The sequence below is a fragment of the Ursus arctos genome, unplaced genomic scaffold (genome assembly GCF_023065955.2).
Source record: "Ursus arctos isolate Adak ecotype North America unplaced genomic scaffold, UrsArc2.0 scaffold_2, whole genome shotgun sequence".
NCBI lineage: Eukaryota > Metazoa > Chordata > Mammalia > Carnivora > Ursidae > Ursus > Ursus arctos.
Window position 1 is genome coordinate 100,780,285 of NW_026622874.1, and position 12,262 is coordinate 100,792,546.

At 65.8% G+C, this 12,262-nt stretch overlaps 1 protein-coding gene across 1 annotated transcript in view; it reads left to right on the forward strand.

Moving 5' to 3' along the window:
* RADIL (Rap associating with DIL domain) overlaps positions 1-9,631 on the forward strand; it is a 64,032-nt gene extending 54,401 nt beyond the window's left edge. Inside the window, 9 exon segments of the mRNA XM_057315174.1 lie at positions 109-221; positions 1,463-1,700; positions 2,466-2,638; positions 6,141-6,291; positions 6,905-7,089; positions 7,246-7,543; positions 8,326-8,495; positions 8,696-8,835; positions 9,112-9,631. Coding sequence (XP_057171157.1) covers positions 109-221; positions 1,463-1,700; positions 2,466-2,638; positions 6,141-6,291; positions 6,905-7,089; positions 7,246-7,543; positions 8,326-8,495; positions 8,696-8,835; positions 9,112-9,217 — 1,574 coding nt within the window. The 3' untranslated portion in view covers positions 9,218-9,631.
* The last annotated feature ends 2,631 nt before the right edge of the window (positions 9,632-12,262 follow it).

Genomic DNA, 12,262 nt, shown 5'->3' on the forward strand with positions numbered 1-12,262 from the left:
AGGCTGTGCCGGCCGGGCTGGGGGGCTTTGGTTATCGCACCCCCAAACCCACGACGGGGACTTGGGCGAGCGCATGCCGGGTAACCGCGTCCCGCTATCTCCACACAGGCTCCAAGGAGTCCCTGTTCTCCTGCACGCTGACGGCCAGCGAGGAGGCCATGGCGGTGCTGGAGGAGGTCATCCTGTACGCTTTCCAGCAGTGCGTGTACTACGTCTCGAAGGTACGGCGCGCTGCCGGCTCGGGGACGAGCGGGGCGGGCTGTGCTCCTCATGGCTCCCCGGGGCGGGGGGGGGGGACCGGGAAGGAGAGGTGCTCTTCCCACCATCACTCGAGGATTCTGAGCTCTAATGGCTGCCCATGCGCCCTTGAGCTGTGAGCGCCCTTGAGCTGCTCGCCCTCCTGCCCTCCTGGCTGGCGTCACCCTCGTCCTGGGAGTCGGCTGGCTGCGCAGGGGCCTGCAGTGTGGGGGGGGGCTGGAGGACTGGCTGCTCTGGGGGGTGATGTGGAAGGTGGAGCGTGTGCTCTGTGGGCATTGGTGGCCGCCGTGGTGAGCACCAAGGGCTTCGGAGCCTCCGGGTAAAGGGGGGGGGGGGTGCAGGCAGGGGAGTGGAGAGAGGAGGGGCCCCTGCGGCAGGTAGTCCTGACGGTGGGGAGCCCGGAGGACTGGCTGAGACTGCGTTAGAACGTGGATGGATCTGGTGGGGGCCGAGGAATCCGGCCCCAGCTGCTCTCCAGTGAGAAGCAAGAGGGTTGATTGGAGAAACGGATTCCCCGTTTGTTCCGCGTGCAGTCCGGACAGCTGAGTCAGGCAGCCCCGTGCTTGGTTGCTCCCAGCTGCAGGGAGCCCTGGGTTGAGGAGGACACAGCCTCAGTGTCTTGGCCAAACAGGAAGGAGCCCCCATCATGTGCCTTGAGGGTCCGAGTGGAGATGTGCGGCGTTGCCCTTGACCTGTCATCCCAGGGTCACCTTGAGGTGTGGTGGCAGCGAGGACTCCCCTCGGAGGTGGTGCCTTCACCTTGTTTCTGGGGAGCAGCAGATGCTGCTCTGTCACCCCCAAGATGAGTGTGGGTGCCTGCCGTCCTGCCAGGCCTTCCCCCGGGGCCGTTGCCTTGGCCCCCAGGCTGCTGAGCCTGGCTCAGGTCCGCGGGAGGGGGTGCTCTGGCACAGGGGGTGTGGTCCCTTAGGGGACCAGCTGCTGGCCCCTCACCACCCTTCTGTCCGATAAAACAGGAGGGGCGCAGTTCCTTCCAAGAACTGTGGGGCGTCTCCAGCGGCCCTTTGGCTGGGGCTCTGTGCCGCTCCTGCTGTCCTCTGCTCCTTTCACCGAGCTGCTCCTGAGTCCCCCGTGGCCCCGGGCAGCTGGGGCCTGTTCGGCAGGACGCCGATCTGGCCCAGGCGGGGGGCTCGTGTGCCCCCAGGGCCCTTGCCGACGGCAGCTTGTGTTTCCCTCTTGCCCCCAGTCCCTGTACGTCTGCCTCCCGGCCCTGCTGGAGTGCCCCCCTTTCCAGACGGAGCGCCGGGAGAGCTGGTGCTCTGCCCCCCAGCTGCCGGAGGAGCTGCGCCACGTCGTGTCCGTCTACCAGGCCACCCTGGACCTCCTGCAGCAGTTCCGGGTGCACCCCGAGATCGCCTCCCAGGTGCTGGCCTACCTCCTCTTCTTCTCCAGCACTCTGCTCTTCAACCAGCTCCTGGACAAGGGTGAGGCCCGGGGTCGGGGACCCCCGCCCCCTGCCGCAGGAGAAGCCAAGCATGTGCTGGCGGGAGCTGGGGGGCCGAGGCATCTCGCTGCCTGGGGGTCCGGCGGGGAGGTGGAGGCCCAGAGCTTTTGCTGTCGCAGGGCCGGTGCCTCTAGGAGCGGGAGTGTCTGTCAGTGTCTGCAGATCGGTCCCGGGATGGGGGGGGCGGTGTCTGCACAGGCCTTTCCTGGTTCATTATATCCCCACAGAGCCTCAGCGGGGAGTGAGGAGGGACAGGCTCAGAGAAGGAACGTGGCCTCTGCCCCCCAGATTCCTCACTACCAGGGGCTTGGGTTGCCAGTTCCTTCCAGTCGGGCCCCACTGGGACACGGGGAGATGAGCATGCCACGCATGCAGACCTGTGGCACACGTGTCACCAGTGTGGCCTTCCCGGGCTGGTCGGGGTCTGTGGGCAGGATCCAGGTGGGAGCTGGGGGTCTCGGCTGTAGGTGTGGACATGTCTCTGCACTTGGGAATCTGTGGCTGTCACAGCCCCTCCCTGCCGCCTCATCTCCCACCTCCCATGCCCCCGCCCCCCCCCCCCCCCCCGGCAGAGAGGGGTCCAGAAGCAGGCTGGTGGTCTTGGGAGGGCATGTACGGCTGTCAGGCCTGTCCTCAGAGGCTTGGAGCCGGGGAGGACGGGCGTTGGGGAGCTCCGTGGGGAGGGCGGGCGGCGTGCCTGCCATGCGGGGAGCCACGGAGCATCACCTCCCATCCCCGCTCCCAGGTCCCTCGCTGAGTTGCTTCCACTGGCCCAGAGGCGTCCAGGCGAGCGCCCGCCTGCAGCAGCTGTTGGAGTGGACGAGGAGCGCCGGCCACGGGGAGGCCGGGGAGCGCTTCTTCCGGAAGCTTTCCTGCGCGCTCAACCTGCTGGCCACGCCCCGCGCTCAGCTCATCCAGGTAGGTGGGCGCCGCGCGACCCTTGTGGGCCTCGGAGCTGCTTCCGGGCTCTGGGAGCTCGCAGAGCGGTCCCGGCGAGGTCCGTGTCCAGTCCCTGACCCCACATGGCACAGGGGGCTCTGCACGTGCGACTCCGCTTGGGGCCCCCGAGATGCGGAGCTGACCCTGGCTTGTCCGCTGGGCGCCATCTAAGCGCACGACGCTTAGAAGCAGAGGAGGGAGGCAGCAGGGTGGGTCCGAGAGGATGGGAGCAGGAGGGACTCAACCGCTCGGCTGGCTCTGAAATGGACCATGGGGTGCGGCGGCCCCAAGAAGCCGGGAACGGCCCCTCGGCTGAATTCGGACGGCCCCCACGCGCAGGGAGAAGGCAGCTTCGCTGGCTCCTCGGTTTTGGCCCCACGCCTGCAGGACGTCTGACCCCCCGCAACCGTTGGAATGTGGTCACTTGTCGGAAGCACGACAGGAAGTGAGGATGCCCCCCGCCCCCACCTCGGTCACTACCTGACAGTTGTCACGGATGATCCATGAAACCAAACCAGCGGTGTCCCTTTCCTGCCGGGCAAGGCACCCAGTGTGCCCCAGGGACGATGGGGAGAGGTCTGCACGGCTGGCACCACTGGGAGCGCCTGGACCACAAGGGCACCTTGGACATAGCCAGGACGCCCCTGCAGGGACCACGGACCTGCCGGTCAGGTGCAGCCGGAGCCTCCGCCTCTGCCCAGGGGTCACCACACGGGTCTCGTCTGTGTTGGGGTCACCGGTGCTTCATAATGGCGGTAGCTGCTTTGTGCTGGCCACGCCGAGGCCCCCGCAGCCAGGGATCGCCCAGCAGATACAGAGAATCTGCCACGTGCGGGGGACTAGGTCTTGCTTAGGTGTCTTTTGAGTTACTGGATTTTTTTTTTATTCTAAAAGTGACTCATGGGTTTACTAGAGAAAATTCAGAAGCTGGGGCCGTGTGTGCGCAGATCGCAGATGGAGCATAGGCGTTCGGTTGGCTTCTTGGTGTCACAAGCCCCCACGGACAGAATGCGGACAAGATGAGATGTGGAGCGAGGAGGCGGGTGGGCGCCTGGGCCGCGGAGACGGCTGCCAGAGGAAAGCCTGTGGCCCCCGTGCGCGAGGCGGGGATCGGGCCAGGAAGGGAGGTCCCGGAGCAGAGCCGCCAGTCAAGCCCGCGAAGGTCTGCACACGGACAACAGACGAGCAAGAGGCCAAGAGTGGCTCTTCGAAAAGCATAATGAAAGTGGGAAATGACGAACTGCCACTATCAGAACGGAGAAGGGGACATCTTCAGAACAGACGCAGCAAGCAAGCGGGAATGACTGCGTCCCCGTCAAACTGCAGAAACATTTATTCATAGCAAGGGGCGCCTGGCTGCCCGAGCAGAGCTCCCTGTGGCTCTCCTGCCACCAGGGCTGTGGCCGGCATGTCGCAGACACGCGCGGGGAGGTCACGGGGCCACCCTTGTCAACATGACACGCACAGGAAGAGGACGAAGCAGCAGCCCTGGGTCCTCGGCTGCCCCTTCCTGCACGGCTGCGTGCCCGCCCTCACGCCGGCAGAAGCCCCGGCTGATTTCTAGAGCACTGCCAACGAACGGTCTCCAGGCGAACACCAGGCTGTCACCCTGACACCGGGAGTCTTATTCTGAAAAAAGGGGCTTCCTGGGGGCCAAGGTGCTTCTGAGCGCTGGAGGCCATGTGCCGTGGCCAGCTGTGCGGGGGCCTGTGCCCTCCATCCGGCAGGTGGCTGGCCTGGCAGTGCTGGGTGGTCGGTGACAGCCCAGGGTGGGTGCAGGACGCCGACCCGCGTCCCACCACAAGCCAGCCAGGCAGACTGAGGGGGCAGCTTCCAACACGAGACGGACGTGGGGAGAGAGGCTGGGGGACACCGATTGGGTTGGCAGACTTCTCTGTAAAGGGCCGGGTGACCGCTACGTTAGCCTTTCCAGGCCGCACAGTGTCGCCATCCCAAACTCTTTGTTGTTGTTAAGCTCTTTATAAAATGGGAAAACCATTGTTAGCTCAAGGGCCCTATAAATACAGGCCTCGGGCCATAGTCTGCCATCCCCTGAAACAGACTCCTCAGGGAGAAGAAACAAATGAACAAAATGTTCATAAAAACAGAAGACTTAGTGTCTGTAAAATAATAACAGGATTCTATAAATAAAAGAACCAAAAGGATTCTTGGAAACTTACACTGAGGAAGATAACAGAGAGGAAGGATTCAGTGGCAAGATCAGGAGAGAGTCCAGGAAGTCACCCAGCAAGTGTCCCCGCACTCGGGTAAGGACCCGGGAGCGTGCTGGGTCACTGGCGCCCTCCCCGGTGCCAGCCCTGGACACCACGCAGCTGGGGGAGGGAAGCTGGGATTCTAGAAACTGAAAACCAAAAGGCACCGCCTCGGGCCAGCAGAGGCCATCCTGGGGGGGCTCCCAGCGGCTGCCCTGTGCCCCCCGACAAGGTAGCCCGGGACACAGCTGTCCCTCCAGCAAAGGCACTCGCTACCCACAGCCCAGGCCCTGGGCAGTAAACCCGGAGAGGGAAGCAGAGGAGCGACGGCAAGATGGGAGGGGAAGGACCTGCCGGCGAGGCCCAGGCTCCGAACAGTGAGAGTCAGAAAGAGCCGGGGAGGCGGCGGCCACAGAATCCTCAGGCCAAGTCACCCGGACATTCCGGACAGTGCAGCCCGGGGCTGGGATGGACTTGCACAGGACCTAGCACCTCTGAGTCGGGACCATGGTCACGAGAAACCCGAGAACTTCCTGGAAGAATGAAGACAGGACACATCCCCAAGATCAGCCATCACAGTGGTTTCCGACATCCAACAGCCATGTCAGAAGCTGGGGGACAAGGGAGCTGCTGCACTCTGGGTCAGTCCTGAGGGCCTGAGTCACAGAAATCAGGATTAGCCCGGAGAGCAGAAGAGAGGTTTCCAGAAAACAAGAGCCCAGGGTCACGGGGGACGATGCAAGCTGTTGGATTTTGTGCACGAGTCCACCCTTTTCTACACGGCTTGGGCTGCTGGTCCCCCTTGAGGAAGCTTCCCTGTCCTGCACCCACAGAGCCGGTCTTGGGGGTTCCAAGTGGGGGAAGGCTTTGCCTCCATGCTTGTCTTCGGCCTGGCAGGTAGGGTCTCTCAGGCTGTGAGGCAGGAATCCCATTTCTCTTTCCCGAGTCCACGGGTCTCTTTCCCTCCCTTCTCAGCCCTGCGAGGCGAGGTCACGAGAAGCATGTCTGGTGGACAGAGCACTGGGTGTGGTGCCTGCTGGCTGTCCCCCCCCCCAACAGCCACCTCCCCCCACCCTGGCCGCCCACGGGACTTTGACACCCTCACCGACCTCACAGACGCCAAGGCGCTGCGCGAGCGAGCTGGGAGCATGTGGCCCGGAAGCCTGGATCCTCTGTTCCCGCCCCCAAAGTGCCCAGAAGACCCCCCAGGGCGTGTGGCTGTGCCATGGGGGGGGGCCTCTGACCATAAGCTCCTTCTTGTCCCCCAGATGAGCTGGGAAAACCTGCGGGCCACGTTCCCCACCCTAAGCCCCGCGCAGCTGCACCGGCTGCTGACCCAGTACCAGCTGGCCTCGGCCGTGGGCCCCATGAGTGCCTGGGAGCCGGGGGCCCAGGACAGCCCTGACGCCTTCAAGTCAGGTGAGCCGCCTCGGGGGGCAGGAGCCAGGGGCCCCATGTGCCGTGCTGGGGTAAAGGGGAGCCTCCCCAGGGATTTTGAGGAGCCTCCCTGGGGACTTCGAGGAGCCCGCAGAGCATCGGCCACTTCCGCCCTGGGCCATCTTCCTCCTGGAGCGCCCCGCCCTGTCCCCCACCTGGGGACAGGAGACCCCCCCCCAAGTAGGAGGTCAGAGCCTACAGAGCTCCTGACTTCTGAGGCCTGCCGTGAGGCGGGCCCTCTGCTGTGGGCCCCCCACAGTGTGGGTGCCAGCCTTCCTCCTGGGGGGGGGGGCTCCTGTTCCAAGGCAGACAAGCCCCTTGCCGTCTGGATCCCGGGGACACGCCCGGGAGGGGCAGGCGCGGGGGGGGGGGGGCACAGCTGTGGCTGGAGGCTCCGGTCAGCAGCTCGGGCTTCGTGCTGGGTGGTCACTAGATGCAGAAGGGTCGAGCACTGGCTTGGGCAGGTCGCCTTTGCCGGGATGCCCCCCGGCGGTGTCCCCAGTCCCGACGGTGTGTGTGGGGGGTGGCTGGCACGCCTGGGGAGGGGCAGAAGTCTGGTCTTGGCCGGCCGGTCACGCCGTCCCCCCTCCCGCAGAGGAGGTCCTGGAGTCGTACGAAAACCCCCCGCCCATCGTGTTGCCGAGCGAGGGCTTCCAGGTGGACTTGGAGGCGGACTGCCTGGATGACAGCATCTACCAGCACCTTCTCTACATCCGCCACTTCCTGTGGAGCCTGCGCAAGCCCACCCCCGTCGGTGGGCCTGCCCGGCCGGAGTGCGAGGTACCAGGCCCGGCTGTCAGGGCACGGACTCCGGTAACGGGGTGGTCAGGGCAGCAGCCCCAGGCCTGGCTGCCGCCCCTGGGGGTTCCCGGAGCCCCTCCGGTTCTCCCACTACGCGGGCCGCTGAGCACCTGAGCACTTTCTCCCTCCCCCCAGGGCCCGCACCTCACCACCCCGGAAGGGCACCCTGAGAGCCCGAGCTGCCCCCCGGTTTCCAGGGGAGCCCGTGAGGCTGGCCAGGCACGCGCTCTGCCTTCCGCTGGGGCTCCCCGGGCACAGGGCCCTCCAGGAAGGCAGAGCCGTGGGGGCCCCCAGGCCGGCCCCCCTCATGTAGACTCCTCGTGCCTGCTCACGCCTCCCAGCACCCCACTTGGTGTCGAGCCCGCTGTCCCCGACTGGCCCGAGGCTGGCGGCAGCTGTGGGAGGAGGAATGCAACTGCAGCAGGTGAGACATGTCCCTGGGCTCATGCCTGCACCCCAGCCCTGCTGCCACCTGCAGGACCCTTTGGGGTCACGCGCCCCTACCCCCCCCCCCCCCCACCGCGAGGTCCTAGTGGCCTGTTTGGCCTGGGCTTGCACTGCCTACCCGAAGGCCCCCAGCCCGGGATGCCGGAGAGCAGCTGGGCCACGCGCAGCCACCGTGGGACTAAGTCACTCTGCCCAGGGTAGAGGAAGGGGGGGATGGCTGGGTGACGGCACAGAGAAGGCGTGAGGCAGGGCGACGGAGAGGCCGGAGGGACAGAGCAGCCCTGGCCGTGCTCCTGAAGACTTCGGAGGGGGTCCTAAGGGCAGGGGTCACGCGGGCAGAGCTGGGCCTGAGACAGGACACCTGCTTCATTGTGCTGGGTCTGCGGCCACAGCTCTGAGTTCTTGGAGACAGAAGGCCCAGGACCCTCAGCGTGGTCCCAGCTCAAGAAGGGGGCAGCCCCCTGGGAGCCCTGGTGCTGGGCCGGGGGGCTGGGTCAGAGGGGGGGGGGCGGTGGACAGATGTGGAGTCACTACTCAAAGGTGCAGAGAGAGGGGCAGGGGCTCAGGAGAGCGCGGTGGAGGGGGAGGGAGCCTGAGCAGAGCCCCTTGCTCAGCCCTGGAAATGGCCAGCCTGCCCGGGCTCCGTTCTATAGAACTGCAGCCACGACAGGGAGAGGTGCCCCTTCCAGGCACGCGGGGGTGTGGCCCAGAGGGGGTCTGTGAGCACCCTTCCCGGGCTGGGGCAGGCTGCCGCAGCAGTGTAGACAGGGGCCCCTTTTCTTGCCCCCCCCCCCCCAGGAGAGGGTGTGGGTCCCGAGGACGAGCCCCCTGAGGCCCCGTCCAGCCGCAGCTCCAGCACGGACGACTTCTGCTACGTCTTTGTGGTGGAGCTGGAGCGGGGCCCCTCCGGTCTGGGGATGGGCCTGATCGACGGGATGGTGAGTGCCCCCCGCCCCGGGCTCTGCCCGTTCCATGACCCCCCAACACTGGCCCACAGCACGTGTGCTCATCACGAGAGGAAGGGGGGGCAGCTCCCAAGAATCTGAGAGGAGGGAAGGGCCTGTCTGGGCCCGGGGGGGCCGTGCTGGTGTCCAGCGCTGCCCGTGCAGACCCGCTGAGGCCGCCGCTTCTCCCCCAGCACACGCCGCTGGGTGCCCCCGGGCTCTACATCCAGACCCTGCTCCCGGGCAGTCCCGCGGCGTCGGACGGCCGGCTGTCCCTGGGCGACCGCATCCTAGAGGTGAACGGAAGCAGCCTGATGGGCGTCAGCTACCTGAGGTGAGGTACCCCTGCCCCGGTGCCGCCGCCAGGGGAGCCCCGGCCCGCGAGCAGGTCCGCTCATGGTCCTGCTCCTTCGACCTCTGACGACACAGCAGCCCCGCCAGGGGCCCCCCAGGGAGGGGGAGCACCGTGTGTCACGGCGGGGTGACGGGGTGGGCCCCCAGCCCAGGCACCCCCAGAAGCCCCGCCCGTCTCACCTGCCCTGCGGCTGGGCCTGTGGTGCATCCCCACCACGCAAGCTCGGCGCCAGCATCCTCCTCCCCCCGGTTTCAGAGCCGTGGACCTGATCCGACACGGGGGGAAGAAGATGCGGTTTCTGGTGGCCAAGTCTGACGTGGACACGGCCAGGAAGATCCGCTTCCGCACGCCGCCTCCCTAGGGTGCCAGCCCCCTGCTCCCCGCCCTGAGGCTCAGCCGGGTCCGCCACCTCTTGCTGGGCCGTTCCCGCGCTCCCTGCCGTGGACGATGTACATCTTAGTGTATATTTTATTTATATGACAGACAACACTGAGCTGTGATGTTTGTTACAGAGCTTTTACGTTAAAAGACTTTAACGGAAACGTATAGATTCAATAAACTTATCTTTCGTATTCTGACGGGGTGTCGGTGTGTGGAGCTGGGGAGGGCGCGGTGCTCGACTCCCGGAGGGGAGACCCCCTGGGAGGACACAGGATCCCTGTGCTGCCCCCCACCCTGTCCTGAAGCCCGGAGCTCCTGTGCTCAGCATGTTCAAAGAAAGGTCTAGAACCGGCCTCCTCCCCCCATGCTTTCCCCTCCACTCACGGCAGCCGCGGCTTGGCCCTAATACCAGGCTGTTAATCTGCGGCAGGGCCAGCGGCCACCAGGTCACTGTCCCTTCACCCCAGCAGGAGACTCACCTCCTCCTCCACCAGGCAGCTGTGAGCAGAGCCGAGCCCGGGGCAGGGCCGTGTTGGGGGTCGTGGTGACAGCGGAGCTCGGACACCCGCGCGGGGGTGGTGGGGGTGTCTCCAGCAGGGTCAGCGGCGCAGGCCTACAGCTGGCTCCTGGGTCGTCCTCACAGCGCCTGGAGCTCACTCTCTGACAGGAACAGACACCCGGGGGAGGAGGGGTCCCGGTGAGTCAGCTGCCGTCGCGCCGCGCCCCTCACATGGAGAGGGGTCTCAGGGAGGGAGCCCCGCCCCCGGAGTGGTGTCCCGCTCGGGCCCAAGCGCCGGGCTTCGCGCGGCTCCACACCGCCCTCTGGTGAGCGCGGACGAGAACTGCGCCCGCCGCTGCTCCACGGACACCGGACCCGCCTGCTTTGAAGCGCCTCCCGCTCCTGAGTTCCCAAAAGGCTGGATGACGTGTGTTTTGTAAACATTCATTTTAAACCTGATTGGACCCAAAAGGAAAATGTTTAGAGCCCCAAACTGAAATCAGGGTGCAAGTTCAGAGAGGCCAACAGCAAGCCTGCCCCGTTACTGGTCTCGGTTGTTCCCCGCTCTGCGCGGTGAAGGAGATACAGCTGTGCCGCCGAACGGGGGACCCCACGTAGCTAAGTTCCCGAGGGGCTGGGGCCCTGAGGTGACACCCGCACAGAGCTCACAGCAGGCGCCTTACAGGCAGTAACTCATTTACTGCTAGAAGCTCCTGCCCCCCCCCCCCCCATTTTCCAGACAAGGAAACACGTGCAGGGAGACTTATTTTCTGTACCAGCCGCTGCCACAATAATGCTCGGAAAAAACAAGGCGGCTCAGCGTCCGACATCAACCTCACTTACCCTCACGCAGCGCAGCTAGAGGTCGTCCGAGCTGCAGCTGCGGTCGTCCGAGCTGCAGCTGCGGTCCTCCGGACCTCAGACAACACGCTGGCCAGGAATGTTCTCTTCGCCACGGCAACCGTGCAACAGGCCGAGCCCAGCTCCCCAGCAGATTTCAAGCTCCTCTCACTTCGGCCCACAGCCTGTTGGCCAAAGCATACGGGACAGGAAGCCCGCAGTCAGCGGGTGGTAAGCACCGCAGTCAGCGGGTGGTAAGCACGCTCCCCACCACCAGGCCATAGCAGGAGTGTGGACTGCAGACCCAGGGAGTGAAAAATGGACACCGATAACTCAGCCCCTTGGGAGCACCCCGGGTTTGAGCTCGGGTAGTTTCTGTCTAGACTCTCAGTAACAGTTTACCCTGGAAAGAAAAAGTAAAAGGAACATCTCTGGATTGGCCTTGGCTGCGTGGGAAGCAGGGAAAATGTGTCTCCTCAAAAGCCCTTCTCACCACCTGGTTCTTACGCAGGTTTGGGACCCAAACTTAGAGCAGGTGGAGGATCTGAAAATACCCCAAGCTGAGCACTGACTGAAAACAGCCCCCCAAGCATCTTGCAAAACTAACACACTTTTCTCCAGACGAACATTTACATCCTCAACCCTAGCCTTCCCTAAGTCGGGCCCCGGGGCCACGCGGGGTTAGCTAGGGCTCAGTACGCGCCCCTGGCCTGCTGTCCCGGCGCCACGCGGGGGCGGGGGGTGGGTGGGGTCGGCGGGGGGCGGGGAAGGCTCAGTACGCGCACCTGGCCTGCTGTCCCGGGGCCACGCGGGGTCCGCGTGGGGCGGGCGGCATCGGGGAGCGGCAGGGCTGGGTCGGCCCCGTCCTGGGGGGACCAGGGTGTCCCCGGGCGGGCCCCGCCCGACGCCCACCTCTCTGCTCCACGGGCACGTCACGTGCGGTCTCTCGGAAGTCCTCCTGAGGCCGGGACGGCCGGCGGAGCCGAGACGTGCACTCCCTGCCGGCCGGCGCCCGGTCCGGTCCTCGCACCGCGTCCACCCGCCTACTCCGCGGCCGCAGTTCCTTCGGACGACCAAGCGCCCCGGCGTCCGGGGGCGGATCCGGGGTCTGGGGGCGGAGCGAGGGCTGGGCGAGAGGGGGCAGGCCGGGCAGAGGCTCGCGGGGCAGCAGCGCCACCTGGTGGCCCGGCGCCTGTGCGCGCCCCGCGGAGCTGGAGCGCAGCCTTGGGAGCTGGTGTCCAGAGCGGGTGGCTGGCCTCAGTGGAACAGGGGCAGGAGGCGCTGGGGTGGGTGGGGCGGACGACGACGTTTCTTCCGCTACCACACCCAGCGTGTCTCCCCCACTCGGCATAATACCGGAGCGATCCGGGATTTGCTCGGAGGCTCCCGTGGCAGGTGTTAGGGTCCCTGCTGGGTTGTCTCTCCCTCCCTCTGGATGGCAGGGGCCTGCAGGCCGGAGGAGCCCCAGCGCCCTGGCCTCCGCGTCTTCATCCAGTAGCATCAGAAGGCGGGCTAAGAAAGGACACTGAGCAAAGTCTCTTCCTGGTGGCAGCTGCACTGGTGGGAGGGGCACGGGGCTCCCTTTCTGATCGCCCACATTCGTGCTGTTATTTCTGTAACATCCGGGATGCTGGGGGGACTCAGTGGGAAGGAACGGCCCCAGGTGTCTGGCCCAGCTGGGCGGGG